At 39.5% G+C, this 20,196-nt stretch overlaps 1 protein-coding gene across 2 annotated transcripts in view; it reads left to right on the plus strand.

Moving 5' to 3' along the window:
- Nucleotides 1–20,196, plus strand: part of CEP97 (centrosomal protein 97) — a 50,289-nt gene that overhangs the window by 15,635 nt on the left and 14,458 nt on the right. For both annotated transcript variants that reach the window (XM_032406443.1, XM_032406442.1), the window contains exons 2-7: nt 6,616–6,791; nt 9,005–9,147; nt 10,051–10,209; nt 11,186–11,287; nt 13,117–13,230; nt 13,790–13,956. In XM_032406443.1, the coding sequence (XP_032262334.1) occupies nt 6,749–6,791; nt 9,005–9,147; nt 10,051–10,209; nt 11,186–11,287; nt 13,117–13,230; nt 13,790–13,956 (728 nt within the window). In that variant the 5' untranslated portion in view covers nt 6,616–6,748. The remainder of the gene's footprint in view (nt 1–6,615; nt 6,792–9,004; nt 9,148–10,050; nt 10,210–11,185; nt 11,288–13,116; nt 13,231–13,789; nt 13,957–20,196) is intronic.

The raw sequence follows: 20,196 nt of genomic DNA on the forward strand, positions 1-20,196 counted from the left end.
GCATCGGGCTCCCTGCTGGGCGGTAAGCCTGCTTCTCCCTTTCCCACTCCCCCTGCTTGTGTTCCCACTCTCGCTGTGTCTCTGTCAAATAAATAAAATCTTAAAAAAAAAATACTGGATAGAATAATAATTAAAAAAAATAAAACAGAGTTCTGCAAATAGTAAATATTTTAGGCTTTGTGGGCTAACAGGCAAGATTGAGGACATTATGTAGGTATTTATATAATGAGAAACAAATTTTTACAATATTTTCATTGATGAAATTTAAATATAATCACAGTATTGAGTATGAGTTTTTGTAAAACAAAGAGAAAGAGTAAATGACTTCATTTTCTACTAAAGAGAAAAATGAAATTCTTTTTGGGAGAGGTGGAGGGTAGACAAAACGAATTTTAAAGCCTTTCTGTCAGTGTTCCATAGTAGTGGTTGGGGGGGGTCTTTTCATTTAGAAAAATTTCAGTCTTGACCCTGAGCTTAAAAAAAAATCCTATAGGGGCACCTGGGTGGCTCAGTCCTTTGAGCATCCCACTCTTGGTTTCAGCTCAGCTCATGATCTCAGGTTTGTGACACTGAGCCCCCCACTGGGCTCCGTGCTTAGCAGGGAGTCTGCTTGAGATTCTCCCCTTCTCCGTCTGCACCTCTCCCAGCTTGTGCTCTCATGCTCTCTCTTAAATAAATAAATAAATAAATAAATAAATAAATAAATAAATAAATAAATCTTTTAGAAAATCACAATAAAACATTATCAAATGCTGTGTGGTAGGGCAAATCAGATATTCAGCTGCTAATTCTGACAAGAATTCATGGACTGACAGCAAATGAAGTCCATGAGAACAAATGAAGTTTATTGTTAACACTACTGGTTCAATAACACCGGTAGATTCAAATGTTTTCCACAAAGTACCTGTTGACTGATAATACAATGATGTTATAACCATAGAATTTAACACCTTACATTTTCACAAGTGCTGTAAATCTGTTAAGCTGAGCCTTTTTCTACTTACGTAAGTTGTAACACATCATAGCTGATTTCACTTCAGGTGTAATCAGTTAGTGTTTTCTCAACTTCTTTAAAAATATTCTCACCTGTTTCATGCAGGCGATTCATAGAGGCTATTCTTCAGTCATTTCAAACATTGACTTTCTGAATAAACAGGCACAAATAAACTGTATCAATAACAGCTGTCCATTTATTAAGAGCCATGGAAAACATTAAAAATAATTTTCCTTCACTAAATAATTTAAAGTGACTATCAATGCTGCTCACAGAGCTTTAACACTTAAAGCAGCTGTTCTTACCTAAAGGCTAATGGTCTTAAACGAGTTTATTTTTTCTGGATACATTTCTTAAGTGACTGCAGTCAAACATCATTTAAAGTAAATGACTTTCCTTGCTTGGCTAATAAATGAGCCACTTGAAAACTCACTTTGGTAGCAGCCTTCCTTTCTTTTTTCTTTCTTTCTTTGAAGAAATTTTACTATGATGAGATATCTATTAACTTTTTCTAACTTTCCTGATTGATTGCTGTGATTTGGGAATATTGTGATGCCTGGTTAGTCTGGTAAGGTAGATATATATTGTATTCTTTAGGCACAGATAATGGTTATTGCATAATAAACATAATGCTTTGCAGTGATTTTGATAAAATAATCCACATCTAACTGTATCTTAAAGATGGAATATTTTAAGTCTAGTTTTTTCTTTTTTTTGTTTTGCTTGATAGGTATATGTTGGTAATAAAAAATAATAAAATGTCACAGTATGGTGATATGCATGGCACTTGAAATGGTGTCAAGTAAAAATGTGTTTTGGTGATTTGTAGTATGTAGCAGCAATCTGAAGTGGTAAAAATGACACATATGGTCTCAATTACGAATACTCTATTGTTCTGTAAATGCAGCCATAGACAATAGGTAAATAAGTATGGCTGTATTTGAAAAATATTTATGGACACTGAAATTTGAATCACATATAATTTTATGTGTCATAAAATGTTACTATTCTTTTGTTTTTTTTCCAGCCACATAAAATGTAAAAGCTGTAATTAGCTGTAGACTGTACAAAAGCAGGAGGTAGGGGTGCCTGGGTGGCTCAGATGGTTAAGCGGTTGCCTTCAGCTCAGGTCATGATCCCAGGGTCCTGGGATTGAGCCCCACATCGGGCTCCTGGCTCAGCAAGGAGCCTGCTTCTCCCTCTCCCTCTGCCTCTCTCCCTGCTCATGCTCTCTCTCTCTATGTATCTCTGTGCTTCAGATGAATAAATAAAATCTTTAAAAAAAAAAAAAAAAGCAGGAGGTAGAGTGGATTCAGCTTATAGGGCATAGTTTGCCAACCCCTTGTAGAGAATATCTACATAAAGTAGACTTTTGAGTTTATTATTTTATTTGAAGGGATGAAAAGGAATTTGTGATTTTCTTCATAACATTTTCTTTTTTCTAGCTCTTTTTTTTTTTAAATTTTGAGTAGGCTCCATGCCCAACTGGGGCTTGAACTCACAACTCCGACATTAAGAGTCACATGCTCTACTGACTGAGCCAACCAGGCACCTGTTGGGAATTTGTGTTTCAGTTTAAAGAGATTGTTATTCATATTCCTTCTGTATTATAGACTTTGTGTTGTGGTTAAATATGAAAATCTTAGTGATTTCAAAATTTTAAAAGTACAATTTTATAAAAGAAAAAGCTAACATATTTGCATTCCTCAGCTGATCAATATACTTTATATATTTCTGCTTGATATTATCCTTTCAACTGGAAAGGAAGAAAAGGTAAAAAATTTTTAAAGGGTATGAGATGGCCAAAAATAAATCACAGGGAAATTTTTTTTTTTTTAAGATTTTATTTATTTGACAGAGAGAGACACAGCGAGAGAGGGAACACAAGCAGGGGGAGTGGGAGAAGGAGAAGCAGGCTTCCATGGAACAGGGAGCCCGATGCGGGGCTTGATCCCAGCACCCTGGGATCATGACCCGAGCCAAAGGCAGACGCTTAGCAACTGAGCCACCCAGGTGCCCCAAGATGAGATTTCCTGCTTATATTCTTGCTAGGACCTGAACCCCTGCCCTACACAGGGCTTAAAATAATGTATGTCCTCCTTGTAACTGTCAAGGAGTTAATGATTTCTTTGGCGTCTTCCAGCACAATAGATAACATCTAAGGAGTGACTAGGCGAGGTCATCATGAATGTTTTCCAAGACCACTGACTCCAGGCACCTTGACACCAAGACCCCTGGCTCCAGGGCATAAGTGGCTTTTGGAGGACACCTGAGTACTTGCCCTTGTTTTGACCAGTTCCTAGATGCTGACAGGACATGTACCCCTGACCACTGTCCTCAGTAAAAACCCAGACTCCAAGCAAAGAGGAGACTCATGCTCCTTTCCTTTCTGAGTCTCCCAGATGCTCCATCTGTACCTGCTCTCTCTGTATCTTCAATAAACTCTGCTCTCACTTCCTCTCAGCTCATGCTTGATTTCTTTCCTACACCAAGCCAAGGATCCTGTTGGCTGGTCCTGTGGGACCCTCTCTGGGTCCTCAGACCCAGCCAGTCTGCATCATTAAGAGCTTTGCCGTTTTAAAACTTTAAAACTTCAAAGTTATTATTACATTTACTTTTTTAAAATATAAGCTCTCATCCTAATTAGAAAACCTCCCTTGTTTTATCAAGATATATTGCACTATCCACAAACATTGTTCTAGTTTCCCGTCTCTTTGTGTTATCTAAACTTGTATATAATGCTCTCCTGAGCATTAAGGTTAAAGGTTACCATCCACTATTACAACAGTCTCCTTCCTGCCACTGTTCTACTATTCAATTCATCCTTGTTATATGAGCAGTTTAACCTTCTAAAACACAAGTTTCATTTTGTCAATCCCTCACTCAAAACCAGCAAATGCAAATTAGTGGAATGAATGGTGAGAGGTAGGGTGAGGCCAGATAGATTATGCTGGCCCTCGAAAGTTGAATTACAAGAGTAAAGGATTTGAGGAAGGGATTAACATGATAAAAGGTGTTTTACTTAGATTTTGCCTGTAGCAGTGGGCAGACGCCTTAGAGATGCAGGTTATGAGTCAGGGCTATCAGCTGTTGCAGAGATCAGGTACACTGTGCTGATAGGAAGGAAAGTGTTATGGATCCTAGGCCTGACCAAAACAAAACAAAACAAAACAAAACAAAACAAAAAGTGCTATTTTGTTGAGAGGTTCATAGTGTTGGTTAGTAGAATGCTTTGATTTGAGCTTTCAAGGTTTAACATATATACAAGATGAGACAATTTAGTTACAGTGTAGCAATTTGATTTTAGATGGACAAGCTGTATCTGAAGCACAAGAGTTTCTGAGGTGTGATTTTAAAGGTTGCTGGTTCACTTAGGATTTGGGACTGTGCCCAGGAACATCTGGCCACTCTTTTATGGATCCAGGATTATACTTAGTTGACTCCATAAAAGGAATACTTTCCTCTGGATTCTAGGTCAGATGAACCAGACAGAATTCTGGTTCTGCTATTGCTATAAACTTGCAGGAACCTGTGCTCCTCTGGTGCCCTCTGAGCTTCCAGGATCCCTCTCCCAGGTCATTATCCTGCAAAATTGGAGAGAACTGTAAATGCTTTCTCCCTCCCTGAGCTAGAGACTCTCCTCAATCCTCACCAGATATTCCAGGGAACAAAGCAGGAGGCAGTATTCAAACTTGCTTTGTTCTTACACCTATATAGTAAGATTGTGCTTTCTAAATAAGGGACCTCGGGGTGCCTGGGTGGCTCAGTTGGTTAAGTGACTGCCTTCGGCTTGGGTCATGATTCCAGGGTCCTGGGATCGAGCACTGCATCGGGCTCCCTCCCTGGCGGGAAGCCTGCTTCTCCCTCTCCCATTCCCCCTGCTTGTGTTCCCTCTCTCGCTGCCTCTCTCTCTCTCTCGCTCTGTTAAATAAATGGATAAAATCTTTAAAATAAATAAATAAGGGGCCTCTTTGTTAGATGAGAAAGATTCCTAGTCTTAATTACCTCTTCAGAACTAGGAAATTTGTCTTCAGAATAAAACAGTGGGAAATAGAGTGAAAAAAAGAGTTAAGTTGTGCAAGTTAGAGGAAGACAAATGCCATATGATTTCACTCATGTGGAATTTAAGAAACAAAACATGAACATAGGGGAAGGGAAAAAAGAGAGGCAAATCATAAGAGACTCTTAACTATAGAGAACAAACTGAGGCTTCATGGAGGGGAGGTTAGCAGGGGAATGGGTTAAATAGGTGATGGATATTAAGGTGGGCACTTGTGATGAACACTGGGTGTTTTATGTAAGTGATGAATCACTAAATTCTACACCTGAAACTCAGTTTTTTAAAAGATTTATTTATTTACTAGAGCGAGAGCAGGGGGGAGGAGCAGAGGGAAAGAGAGAGAATCTCCAGCAGATCCCCACTGAGCATGGAGCCCAATGCGGGCCTGGATCCCAGGATCCCACAATCCCAAGATCATGACCTGAACCAAAATCAAGAGTCCCTCAAACGACTGAGCCACCCAGGCGCCCCTACACCTGAAACTCATTTTACCATATATGTTAACTAATTGGAATTTAAATAAATACTTGAAATAAAAAAAAGAGTTAAGGGGGGGTGTAGTCACAGAGATCAGAGGAGAACCCATAAAGGAGGAAAAGTTCACAGGATCAAGGGCCTGGAAATCTAAAAGTGTGAATTAATGGACTTTCCCAAACCACGAATTGTCAGAGATTTTGTATATTGCTGTTTCAGAAAGAGGGGAGTTCAGAATAAAGATTGCAAGAGGGAATGGAGGCATGTGTAATAGAGATTGGAAGTTCCCTTTGTACATTCTGTCCTGCTATTAGGTTAATCTCTCACTTCCTGTGAGAGCAGCTTCATTACCAACTGACCCCATTTGCAGCCTATGCTAATGTCTTTTCATCTACTTCTGAACTGTCTAGAGTCTACCCAACTTTTAAGCCCTAGCTCAGTTTCACTTCCTCCTTCAAGTCTTCTTTGAAAATTATTGTTTCCATTTCTTTCTCCATTCGCTGAGATCTTGTGTTAATAGTTACAATCATACTAGTTAGCAGGTAATAGTTATAGCAAAAGTGTGAGCCTACTCCCCTCGAGTTAGGCAGTGTAATTTTTGAGTTTGGAGACTATACTGTAAAATTCTTTTGTATATTCCTTGCAAAAATTCTAGGTTCATACTTATTAGATATACCCTCAGGTCTAAAGTTCTGTTAAATATTCAAGAACCACTTAAAAATACTGTATAAAACCTTCTATCCGAGAATGCTTTAAATTTTCAAGTTGAAATGTATCCATTTTGACTATCTTAACAAGATTGCCCAAGTCATTCCTATAGCAGAGCAGAAAACTTTCAACTTCCTCATTATTGTCAAAAGGGGCAGCCACGTTAGAGACTTGTAGCAGTGAGCGCTGAAATTCGATCTGTATTAAATAGCGACCTTATAATCATCTCAATGGTAAAAGTGTCAAATTTCACAGACACCTAGAAAAGGGAGCGAAAAGATCATCTAACAATAGTTTGCTTATCTGTCAGATCAGGGAGTTCACCAGGGTTTCTAAACACACTGCGGCTCAAATTCTAACCCCCGTTTTACGTCATTAGACGCAGGCAGCCAATTGGGCCGTCCGGTTGCCGTGCATCCTGGGAGCTGTAGTTTCCGGCTCCCTCCTCCTGACTCCAAACTCCACCGAGCAGCTGGAGGACGGTTGCTTGGTATTATTAGCAAGCGAGAAGTATGGCGGTGGCGCGCGTCGACCCGGCTTTGCCTCCTGGAGAAGGTAAGGCGACCCCCCCTTGAATCCCAAAGTTTACTCCATGGAACTAAATTAAATAGTTACCTGGTGGAAAAAAGAAGTCTGGGTTTAGGGGTGCAGTTCTGTACCAGTTCTTTTGATGCGGGCTGTGGGCGTCGCGGAGCCGCGCTGCCCTCTGGGAATTGTAGTTCCCGGGTGCTGTCTAGCTCTGCGGCTTTACGGAGAGGGCCGAGCTGGGGACTACATCCCCAGGGTCCTTCGCGCGGCCGGGCGCCTTGGCTCCCGCGCTTCTGAGGCTGCCTGGGTGGTGGGTTTCGGACTGCGGTGGCCTTTCTTGGATTTTTAGTTTGAATTCTGGATGCCCAAGTGAAAATTGCCGGATCTCCATCTTTCGCTTTACGTATCTCCCTTATCCTCTCGGTTCCTATCACATTCAGGAAACCCTCTCTCAAACATACCTCCTAGACTGACGTTAAACCCTTTTTTGGAAGTGTTCGGTGGCCGTGGTAAAATTCAGGGTGACCGAGAGTCCACAGATATCCACCCCTTGTTCTGCAGACCAGGTTTTGGGATCGGGTTTGGTCGCTACCCAGCGGAGCGCGGGGTGTGGGTGCTTCTGTGGCCGGGAGTCGCCGGGCGTGAGCCGAGCTCCTTTGTTTTGGTTACAGCTCCGAGGCTCCGCAGCAGCCTTCTGGGTCGGGGGCCGGGCTGAGGGTTGAGGCCTCTCTCCACAGCTTAGACCAGGGGGGTCATTATCTGGGGGCCCTGACTTCTTGGTGGGGGTGAGGGGGATCGATGGTTCTAAGAGGTCTGTCGACCCCGTGGAACTGTGTGCAAAGACTACATTTTCCTTGGACAGTACACAGCTTTCACCAAATTCTCAGGGAATCCCCATGACCACCCCCAAATTCTGGCATCCATTAGACAATGAAAAGACGTTGAAACCTTTCAGGAGAGCAGTCTCGCATAATTATTTCCCACAGTAATCTTAATCTGGGTATACATTTGAAATTGGCAGTTTCTGTGGCCCCACCCCTTTTTGATATCGGCTTCTCTTAAACTCCACCTCCTCAGCCCACCAAGGGAACTTACTGACAATAATAGCAGTAAACATTTACAGAGCACTTTTTATATGAGCCAGACGTTGTTCTGAGTGCTTTTTTTTTCTTACATGATCTCATTTTCTCTGTAGAACAACATTATAAGGCAGATATTATCACCCTCATCTTGTAGAGTGGAAAAGTGAGCCCCAAAGAGATCTATTACTTGCCCAAGATACCACAGTGGTTATTGGGGGAGCCAGGATTTGAACGTCTGTGAAACTAGATTATTGAGTGCGGTATGCCAGGGGTGGGGCTAAGTATTGTTCATATGGTTTCTGTTTTCATCCTCACCTCAATTTAATTAATTAGGTATATTGTTCCCATTTTGTAGATAAATTCACTGAACTATACATTGATTTTAAAAATAGTTTGGGCACTTTAGGATATACTGGTAGTTAGGTTGTAAGCAGGTTGATCTCTATCAAAAGATTAGTTCCGTTTAAAAAAGGACAATCATTACTTAGCCACAAAATATGGAATAGTTCTTATTTATTTACTTATTTGTTTATTGAGAGAGCGCGCTTGTGCTGTCTATGGGAGGGGGTTGAGGGGAAGGTCAGAGAGAGAATCTTTTTTTTAAAAAATATTTTATTTATTTATTTGACAGAAAGAGAGAGCAAGAGAGGGAACACAAGCAGGGGGAGTGGGAGAGGGAGAAGCAGGCTTCCCGCTGAGCAGGGAGCCCGATGCCGGGCTCCATCCCAGGACTCTGGGATCATAACCTGAGCCGAAAGCAGACGCTTAAGGACTGAGCCACCCAGGTGCCCCAAGAGAGAGAATCTTAAGGGTGGAGCTGACTGGGGGCTCCATCCCTGGACCCTGAAATTATGACCTGAGCCAAAATCAAGAGTTGATGCTTTAACCGACCCCCAGTAGTTCATATTTAAATGTGAAGAATTCCAAAGTATTATTGTGAGCAGAATATCACAAATTTCTAGGTGTAATACGATATTTCGGAGGGAAAGCGAACAATTTCAATCTGTGGTCATTTAGAACTTGATTGCCTTAATTTTTAAATCTTGATGTTTATTATGCTCTAGTGTTTTCTAACTCTAAATATAGAGATTTTATGAATATAATTCCATGCTCAGCTTTGTATTTTTGTTTTCTAACAATTTCTCTTCTATTTTCAAGGATCAGTGGTCAACTGGTCAGGACAGGGGCTACAGAAATTAAGTCCAAACTTACCCTGTGAAGCTGATATTCATACTTTGATTCTAGATAAAAATCAGATTATTAAATTGGAAAATCTTGAGAAATGCCGACAATTAATACAAGTAGGTATTGCCATCTGGGGGAAATAGTTATATATGTTTATTATTCTACAAAACAATAAAATAACCTAACAAAGAGTAACTCTGCAGGCCTAGAAAGCAGTAAATCTTATCTTAAATTTTTACATGACAATTTACCTTGAAGGTGAACACATGTGCTACATTTAAAATCGACTAGAAAAAGAAGCATTTGTTAAAAAAACAAAACATTTTGTGTTGGCAAAGCGTTGTGTTGTTAAGATAACCTTTTACATCATGATGAAGGTAAAGAGTTCATTCATTCATTCTGTTAGCAAATGTTTATTGGGCTCCTCTTATGTATCTGGCACTGCTCTCAAGTAGTTGCTCTGTTAAAAATGTTTTCTCTTGAACAGTTGGAGAGGGTCTGATTGCTCAACTTTACGTATATTTTCCATTTGTAGAGTGGAAAAGTGAGCCCCAAAGAGATCTATTACTTGCCCAAGATACCACAGTGGTTATTGGGGGAGCCAGGATTTGAACGTCTGTGAAACTAGATTATTGAGTGCGGTATGCCAGGGGTGGGGCTAAGTATTGTTCATATGGTTTCTGTTTTCATCCTCACCTCAATTTAATTAATTAGGTATATTGTTCCCATTTTGTAGATAAATTCACTGAACTATACATTGATTTTAAAAATAGTTTGGGCACTTTAGGATATACTGGTAGTTAGGTTGTAAGCAGGAACCTTGTTGCTTAGGAACAACTTAGAACAACAACAACAAATAGTTACACTATAGAGTATTTAGATAAAATATGTGAGAAGTTCAAATTGGGTTTGTATATTTGGGAATGTTTGGCCATATAAACAAATCTTTTTAACCACCCTCATATGAAAGTAATATGTATATTTTATTTCTAAGAGAATGATATGTTTTCTTTCCACAGTTGTCAGTGGCTAATAATCGGCTGGTGCGAATGATGGGTGTGGCCAAACTGACCCAACTCCGGGTGTTGAATTTGCCTCATAACAGCATTGGCTATGTGGAAGGGCTGAAGGATCTAGTACATTTGGAATGGCTGAATTTGGCAGGAAATAATCTCAAGGTGAATTGTTTCTTTTTTTTAGTAGTTGCGTTTTCTTTTTTTAATTTATAAAAGTATTCACTGTAAAAAAAAACTGAAGCAGTATAGAAATAAATAGAATAAAAAGTGAAAGTATCTATTCCCACTTCCCAGGGATAATTTTAGTTAACATAAACTGAAAAAAAAATTTATTTTGACACACATATGCAGTATAATATTCTTTTAAATGTGAACAAAGAATCTATATTATACTTAGAAAAGTTGTCAAAAAGTAGAATAAAATGTAGGGGTACTGTAGCATGCTGAATTAAGCTGTAAGTACATGTTTAATGGTATAGTGGAGAATATACTGTCTTAAAAGTCAAGGGATCTGTATTCTAGTCCTGCTTCCATCACTTAGTAGCTCTATATTGTTGTGTAATAAATATCTCCATGTCTTATTTTTTGATATGTTAGATGAGTGGACTCAAATGATATTAATAGCTCACTTATTGATCAGTTAATTTATGCTAGGTACTATTGTATGCACCTTAACTGTATTAACTCATTCAGTGTCATGACAGCCTATGAAGTAGGAAAAAAATCATTATGTCTATTACATAAATGAGAAGCTGAAGTACAGAGAAATAAAGTAACTTGCTTAAGGTCACATAGCCAGGAGTTGCAGAGCCAGGATTTGAATCCATGCAGTTTGACTTTACTCTTAACTTGTAAACTCTATACTGTACCAACTGTCATGTGTTATCACTAAGGTTTTTTCAAGCTATAAATATCTGGGATGATATGATCCTCTCCTCTCGGGATAATGAAGGTAGAAGCTTGCTATATAACAATTTACCAAATTCTGTTATTACTACTTTCTCTTTCTCTTGATAAATTCTCCTCTGCTTCCAATAATAAGCAGAGGAGGCAGGAGACTCAGCTATGACGAACTAGGGAAGAATTTCATTTTTTGATTTTGTGTACATGAACTAGTGTGATGCTTTTCTTGTGATAGGTCATGGAACAAATCAGTAGCTGTGCAGCTCTACAGCACCTTGATTTATCAGACAATAACATACCCCAGATAGGTGATCTATCTAAATTGGTATCACTGAAGGTAAGTGTGTCATTTCTGACATTTTCTTGTCATTTCTGAAATTTTATACTAATTTTATACTAATATACCAAAAGAAAGTGATCTGATTGGCCTAAAATCAGCCTATTTTGTATGGAGAACAGATTGTGTACATTATGATAAAATTTCTGTTAGAGCTCCAGCAATTAAGTATGCAACTCTTTGTTTTTAGTTTCTATAATTGATTTATTTTAACTAGAACTGGTCATTGTAGTTAAGGTTAATTCTTATTTGTCATCCTATGAACATAATGAAATCCCCTTTATGCCTAATCAGCCAACACTAGCAGCTTTAGCTATATAATATGTAACATGTTGGTAAAGTTGAGAGTGATCATTCCTGAATTTGAGTTTGTTTTTTTGACACTTGGGATTGCTGTTTTTTGAGTAAAACGTATTACTAAATTTTCAAAAGTAACTTTAATTTAAAAAGTAAACCTGTAGCGTATAGCACTTTTTATGGAGGGGAATTTATCATGCAATCAGATAAGTAACAGTTGCAATTACAGCTTCAAAAACATGTAGGCTTTTTCCACATTTTTGCATCATTGGATATTATTAGTATCATATAACTCATTAAGCCTTAGAAGCAGTATTATTAGATCAACTTTCCCCACATCTTTAGCATAAATCATTTTTAGCAACAATGACTCTAAACAATCTGATGTGTCCAGATACTGAGAATTCAGATGAACTACGGATTTTTTTTTTTTTCTGGAATGATTATTTTATCAGAATCCTGGGTATTAAAAGCCTTCAGTTATTCTTCATTGTTGTTGACTTAATTTGAGTCAGCCTCATCTGCAAGTAGCATATTGTTCCTTCCTTAAGCTTTTAGTTTTCAAGAGAATACAGTTGTAAATTATAGGTTGTGGGTTACCTCTTTCTCTTTTGGAAAATTTGCTTTATATGTGATTTATCTTATTTTATTTATTTATTTGACAGAGAGAGAGCACAAGCAGGGGGAGCAGCAGGCAGAGGGAGAGGGAGAAGCAGGCTCCCCGCTGAGCAGGGAGCTTGATGCGGGGCTTGATCCCAGGACCCTGGAATCAAGACCTGAGCCAAAGGCAGATGCTTAACCAACTGAGCCACCCAGGCGCCCCTATATGTGATTGTTTTAATGAATGTTTTCTTTTACTTTCCTCACCCTTTATTTTGCTTGCTTCCTTTTTTTTTTTTTTTTTTTTTTTTTTAGAGAGAGAGCATGTGAGGAGGGTGGTAGAGGGAGAGGGAGAGAGAGAGACTCTTAAGCAGACTCCACACCCAGCGCAGAGCCCATCACAGGGCTTGATCTCATGACCCTGAGATCATGACCTGAGCCGAAATCAAGAGTCAGACACTTAACCAATTGAGCTACCCAGGTGCCCCTTGATTTTTTTTTTTAAGATTTTATTTTTAAGGAATCTCCACCCAACATGGGGCTAGAATTCATAACCCTGAGATCAAGAGTCACATGCTGTACTGACTGAGCCAGCCAAGCACCCCTATTTTGATGTTTTAAAAGGAAATGAACAATATGTTGGAAATTGCTCAAGTCTTAATAATTTAAATCTCAAAAAATGCTATTTATTACACTAAGCTATATGTTCTTGGACAAATCTTTAAACTTTCTTGAGCTTAGAATGTGGACATGAAAAGAGAGAGTTGGACCAGAAGACCACCTAGGACCCTTGTAATTAATAGTCTGCTTTGTAAGTGATGAAAAGTATAATAAAATAGATCCTTTTATTTTTATATGCACCATTTTGGTTATGTCAAAGTAGATAAATTGTAATCTTTTCATTTGTAATTCATCCTGTTTTTACTTTCAAGACCCTGCTTTTACATGGAAACATCATCACCTCTCTTAGAATGGCACCTGCTTATCTACCCAGAAGTCTTGCTATACTTTCCTTGGCAGAAAATGAAATTCGGGACTTAAATGAGGTAAAATTGGAGGGTATTCTGTGGGATCCAGGAAGCTGCAAAGTACCGAAGAGACTCAGGAGAAAGTTGTGAGCTCACTTGTAAACTGTGAGCATCTTGGAAGATACTGCCAAAAAGATGAAACACTTGACTCAAGATAATCATTATTTTTCTTTCTACTTTTTCTTAATGTCACTGGGTCATTAAGGCTTAATTTCATTTGTAATGCTGCCACTGTTATTCCATTTGGAACTGATTTGTGGTAGAGGTATATCTATGTTAAAGGGATCAATAAGGACACTGTACACCTTTCTCTGGCTGCTATTATGTTTTCAAAATAGGATTTTCTCTGTTAGGAAACAGTGCTGATACTTTGTAAGGTATTTGTGCAGCAAGGACAGATGGCCATATTGATGGAATTTTGGAAGTCAATGGATAATGTAAGAGTGTTACTTGTTGCTTTTCAGAACAAGAGGGAAATTGTTACATTCTCAAATTGACAAAGATGTGTACTCAAAGGAAGCCCTGTGCTTAATACTAAATAGTCCATTTCATTCAACAAAGATATCCTTTGTTCCAGATCTCTTTTTTGGCATCCTTAACTGAATTGGAACAGTTATCGATCATGAACAATCCTTGTGTGATGGCAACACCGTCCATTCCAGGGTTTGACTATCGGCCATACATTGTCAGCTGGTGCTTAAACCTCAGAGTCCTAGATGGATACGTGATTTCTCAGAAGGAAAGGTGAATATGACCTTTTTTTTAAGATTTTATTTATTTATTTGAGAGAGAGAATGAGAGAGAGAGAGCACATGAGAGGGGGGAGGGTCAGAGGGAGAAGCAGACTCCCCGCTGAGCAGGGAGCCCGATGCGGGACTCGATCCTGGGACTCCAGGATCATGATCTGAGCCGAAGGCAGTCACCCAACCAACTGAGCCACCCAGGCGCCCTGAATATGACCTTTTTAATGTCACATTTATCATGGAAGTTACTGAAAAGACCATTTCTAACTTACTACAGATTACTAAACTGAGTATTTCTTAAAATGTGCATTTAGGAATTAAGATCATTAATGCAATCATATAGCAAACTAACTATATGCTGGTCATTTAGGATTTTCTGTCCTTTCTAAGAAAGGATAAGAAATAAATATCAGTCTGAGAGGTTGGGGCTAGTGAGTTCAACTTAATGCCCAACGTACAACAATTTGATTACTGAAAGTTCTTTTGTTAATTGGTTGTTTGCAGGGCTTAGAGCATTTTCTATAGAAATCATATTATGGATGCTGTGTAGGGTCTCAGATCAATCCCACAAAAGCTTCTAATCCATCTTACATGTAAGGGCAGTATTAGTAATAGGACCCGGGGTGCCTCAATTGTTCAGTTGGTTAAGCATCTGACTCTTAGTTTTGGATCAGGTCATGATCTCACAGTGTGGGTTTAAGCCCCATGTTGGGCTCTGTGCTGAGCCTGGAGTCTGCTTGAGATTCTCTCTTTCTCTTTCTGCCCTTGCCCCTGCTTGCACACATGCATGTGCCTGCTCTCTCTCTCTCTCAAATAATAAGGAAAATATTTAGGGGTACCTGGGTGGCTCAGTCGGTTAAGCGTCCCATTCTTGGTTTTGGGTTAGGTCATGATCTCATGGGTTGTGGGATCAAGCCCCGTGTAGAGCACTGCACTCAGCGTGGAGTCTGCTTGAAAGATTCTCTCCCTCTGCCTCTCCCCCTGCTCACTATCTCTCTCTCTTTCAAATAAATAAATAAATCTTTAAAAAAAAATTAAAATCTTAAAATAGAACCTAATTACCCTTTATAACAATGATTCTGTGGAAAAATTCATGCAGAGTTTCAGTTTGGAACTGGTAGCAGACATACTGATTGTCCTTCTCTACTCATACGTGTGAAGCAGCAGAAGTGGAAACTTTCCTATCTCTAAGCATTGATGGTTTCTGCACTTGGAGCTGGGACCCCTGCATGACGGGATCTTCTGGGCACTGGCACATGATCATTGGAATCAGAACTTTAGGGGAGATAAGAAACTAGGATGTGAACAAGAGGGGGTGGGGTTGGAGGGGATAGTATGAATTGAGATGAGTTTATTCTCTTCACTTTGCCTCATTTCCCTTTCTCCTCTCAGTGTGTACATACATGCATTCATGGACTCAACAGGTACATTATTCCTCACCATTTTTGTCCACTTGTACTAGAGACTGGTATATCTGCTTGAGGAGTATCCTGGTGGAAGGATGAGTGGTAGATTACAGACAGGGTTTTCCTTTGCCTTCTTCCTGCTCTTTCATCTAGTTGCTGAATAAGATGTGAGGCAGTGAGGAAGGGTAGCCAGGACCTACATAGTGGTGATGCTGGTGGAGGGTGAGTGACATACATATCAGGTCTAGTTTGCCTACAAAACAAAAAATTGTGGCTTTTCCTTTCTCTTGCAGTATGTGTTGCTACGTACTCAGAAACTGATTTGTTTTCAACTATGGATAGTTCTAAAGCTTGAATATGGGTTTACCTTGATTATCTTCTCTGACTTTTCCTTTCCTTTCCTTTTATTTTAAGATTTTATTTATTTGACAGAGAGAGACACAGCGAGAGAAGGAACACAAGCAGGGGAAGTGGGAAAGGGAGAAGCAGGCTTCCTGCTAAGCAGGAGCTCGATGCGGGGCTCGATCCCAGGACCCTGGATCATGACCTGAGCCGAAGGCAGATGCTTAATGACTGAACCACCCAGGCGCCCCCGACTCTTCCTTTAAGAGAAAAAAAATACTTGTCAGATTTTTCTATATGAGTAGGACTGGCAATATTGTCATATATGGGAGGTAGCATGGTGAGATAGGCAGAGAGAAGGGTTTGGTGTAAAGAGAGACATGGGAAAAGGGACAAGAGAAGAATCCACATGTTTCCCTGCCACTCATTAGCTGTGTGGCCTGGGCAAGTTCCTTAGCTTCTCTGAGCTTTAGTTTTCTCATCTGTAAAATGTGGATGATACTACCTAGCTTTTAAGAATGAGAATTAAGGCTAATGCATATGGCATAATATTGGCCATATGGTAGGTGCTTAAAAAACGGTAATTGTCATTATTACTAAAAGATAGGGACTAGGAATTGAAGCATTTTGTAGAAACTAAAGCAAGTGTTAAAAAGCAGAAGATATTTGGGGTGCCTGGCTGGCTCAGTTGATAGAGCATGCAACTCTAGATCTCAGGGTCATGAGTTCAAGCGCCATGTTGGACACAGAGCTTACTTAAAAAAATAAAAAGCAGAAGATATCTGTTGAATAGATGAATAATAATGCGAAGGCTATGTTTCTGTACAGTGGAAATGGTTTTAATCCAAGTGACTTTAAGGTGAATTTGAATGTTTTTTAAACTTTCTCTAATTTCAGAGACTTCAGGAGGTAGGGAAGTGTGGGCTTTCACTTGGGGTGGTCTTTCTCTCTGTAGAGTCATCCTACACTAAATAAATATGGGGGGAAGGAAGAGGTGGGAGCATAGCACAACAGCAACAGTTTCTTTTCCCCCCCAACATTTAAAAAAAGTTGCAAGGTAGCATATAATTCAGATGTAGTTAAAAAAATAATATTTAGAAATACCTACATAGTTACCACTGAGAATAAGAAAAGAACATAACGAGCATTCCAGAGACTTCCTTTACTTTGCTCCCATCAGAACTCCCCTCCCCACCATAAATAACCATTGTACTGCCTTTTTGATAATTCAGAAAGATTATTTTTTTCCTGGTTACTCTGAGGTTTTCAACCAACTTCCACCAGAGTAGCTAAAATTAAAAGGACAGACAATACTAAGTGTTGATGAGTATGTGGAGCAATTAGAACTTTCATACACTGTTCTAGGAGTGTAAGTGGTGCAATCACTTTGAAAAACTGGCATATTTAATGAAGCTAACCATGCAAATACCCTATGACCCAGCAATTTGACTCCTGGTATATATCCTACAGAACTAGGTGCTTATGTCTACCAGAAGACATGTACAAGCATGTTCATAGTAGCCTTACTCATAACAGCTGCAAAGATTTTGGAGCTATTTGGTACATTTGGGAAACAATCCAAATGTCAGTCCATAGAAGAATGAGTCAATAGTTAACATGCAAACTAAGGAATCTAGATTGTTGTTGATGCCATAGTAGAAAAAAAGGTTCCGGCAGTTGATGTCTGAGACAACTCTGTAGTCTACACAGTGCTTCTGTGTTTGAAAACAACTCTGGAAGTATTCTAAGGGAGAGCTCTTGTATTAAAATTCAATCCCTGAGCAGTGTTCAAAACATTTTCCTGGTCAACCTTGGGAATTGCCCTGAAGGACAGGAAGGAATTTCCAGTTTTTGTTTCTACTCAGCCTGTTATTTGCAGGGAACATCCAGATTAAACATTTTCTTCATTATGACTGAGCCAGCCAGGCACCATGGAAAGTATCCTGGGTGCTTTGATGACTTTAGGTAGCCAGATCTTGAGTGTGTGTGTCACTGGAAAGAGTAATTTGAGCTGTCACCCATCCCTGTGGTGCTGTGGCTGAGTGGTTTCTCAGAGGCACACCTATGGAAAGACCAGCACCTTTGTGCAGCACCTCAGTATTTGGAGTTCTTTCTGAATTTGTTTCCATTTCTGTTTGACTATTTATAGGACCTAGTCCCAAGCTACACTTCTGTTGTTTAGTTGGAGATTAGAATTTAGGGAGCAGAATTTTGGAGATGTTTCTTTTTTGAAAGGATTTTTAAAATACATACAGAAGTAGAGAGAGTACCATAATGAACCCCTAAATACCCACCATGCCACTTCAACAGTTACCAACTTTGCCAATCGTTTCACGTATCCCCACATTTTTGTTGGAGTATTATTTATTTATTTAAGATTTTATTTATTTGAGAGCACAAGAGAGAGCATGAGCGGAGGAGAGGGGCAGAGGGAAAGGGAGAAGGAGGCTCCCTGCTGAGCAAGGAGCCTGACATGGGGCTCAATCCCAGGACACTGAGATCATGACCTGAGCCACCCAGGTGCCCCTGTTGGAGTATTTTAAAAGCAGATACCAGATATCATTTCATCTAATACTCCCTTTTTTTTTTAACGAGAAAGAGCAGATTATTTTATTCTATTTTTTAAACTCAAACTTTTTTTTATTTTTCTATTTTTATTTATTTAAAGATTTTATTTATTTGACGGAGAGAGAGAGAGAGAGAGAGGGAACAAGCAGGGGGAGCAGCAGGAAGAGGGAGAGGGAGAAGCAGGCTCTCTGCCAAGCAGGGAGCCCAATGCGGGGCTTGATCCCAGGACCCTGGGATCATGACCTGAGCTGAAGGCAGATGCTTAACTGACTGAGCCACCCAGACACCCCTAAAACTCAAACTTTTTTTTAAAGATTTTATTTATTTATTTTAGTGAGAGATAGAGAGTGTGGGCAGGGGGAGGGGCAGAAGGAGAGGGAGAGAGTCTCAAGTCGACTCCACGCTAAGCATGGAGCCCAATGCAGGACTTGATCTAATGACCCTGAGAGAGCATGACTTGAGCCAAAATCAAGAGTTGGATGCTTAACTGATTGAGCCACCCAAGTGCCCCAAGAGCAGATTGTTTTAAAATTTTCTCTCTTAATTGTTGTTACTTGTTATATTATGTAAATTGTTCCTTCAGTTTCAAGAGAAGAATCATATTCTAATGATTTGAAATTAATATGTTAGAGCTGAATGAATTTTAATTTTGTTTTTCTTTGAATTGTCAGTGATGTTTTAATGGGTAAGGAGATTTTTTTACCTAGGAGAATATTTTATGGATTAATAAACTTGTGTAATGATATGTTTAATGATGAATGTGAAGCAGAAGCAGAGAAACATGTTACAGTAGTTGATGATAGGCAGTTTGTGATTTTCCTCACACACTTAAAACTGTGGAATATTCAAGTCAGAGCTTAGTTTCTCTCCTCCTACTTTCAATTCTCTTTCCTTCCCAACTACAAACCATCTATAACTTGGAAATGTTGCTTGCTGGCTAATATTAAAGTTGGTGATTATCCTTTAGTATGGACCTCTTTTGGGAACAGCTTTTCAACACACCATTTGCTTGGCAGGAGAACTTACGGAAATTTAGAGCAGATTTCAAGAACATTCTGAATGGTTTTTTTTAATTTTTAGAGAGCGAGAAAGTGAGTGAGCACAGGTGGGGGGAGCTGCAGAGGGAGAAGGGAGAGAGAGAGAATCTTAAGCAGGCTCCATGCCCAGTGTGGAGCCCAACGCAGGGCTTGATCCCACGACCCTGAGATCATGACCTGAGCCGAAATCAAGGGTCAGATGCTTAACCGAACTGAGCCACCCAGGCACCCTGATCTTTATTTAATACACAGACTCATTCATGGAAGAAATACTTAAATTATTTTTATTAGGTAGAATAAAATTTTTTTTTTAAAGATTTTATTTATTTGTCAGAGAGAGAGAGAGTGCACAAACAGGGGGAGCGGCAGGCAGTGAGAAAGGGAGAAGCAGGCTCCCTGCTGAGCAGGGAGCCCGATGACGGGCTCGATCCCAGGACCCTGGGATCATGACCTGAGCTGAAGGCAGACACTTAACCGACTGAGTCACCCAGGCATCCCTAGAATAAAATTTTTATCTTTAGACTAAGATTGGGATTCTGAGACTTCAGTTAATCAGTTAGGCATACCTTGTATCTCATTATTAGAAAACAGTTTTTCCTTTCTTGTGATACTGGCAAATCACAGAAAATTAATCTTATTTTATTTTATTTGCACCGTGACTCTTTTGCATGATTTAATGAGTTATCAAAGGGCCACTTTTCTTTCAGTCTATAATAGAACTCGGGTGGCTTGACAATTTTGGACTGTAGTTTGTATGATGTGGATACCTTAATATCACGGTCCAAGTAAATGGTTGTGGATTGAAAGTGATTTTCGAACTATTTGCAAAATGATCCAACCTCAACTTCAAGTTGAGGGGTAGATTTAAGTAAGGTGAAATTGAGGCAA

This window comes from Phoca vitulina, unplaced genomic scaffold (genome assembly GCF_004348235.1).
Source record: "Phoca vitulina isolate PV1807 unplaced genomic scaffold, GSC_HSeal_1.0 scaffold8, whole genome shotgun sequence".
Taxonomy (NCBI): domain Eukaryota; kingdom Metazoa; phylum Chordata; class Mammalia; order Carnivora; family Phocidae; genus Phoca; species Phoca vitulina.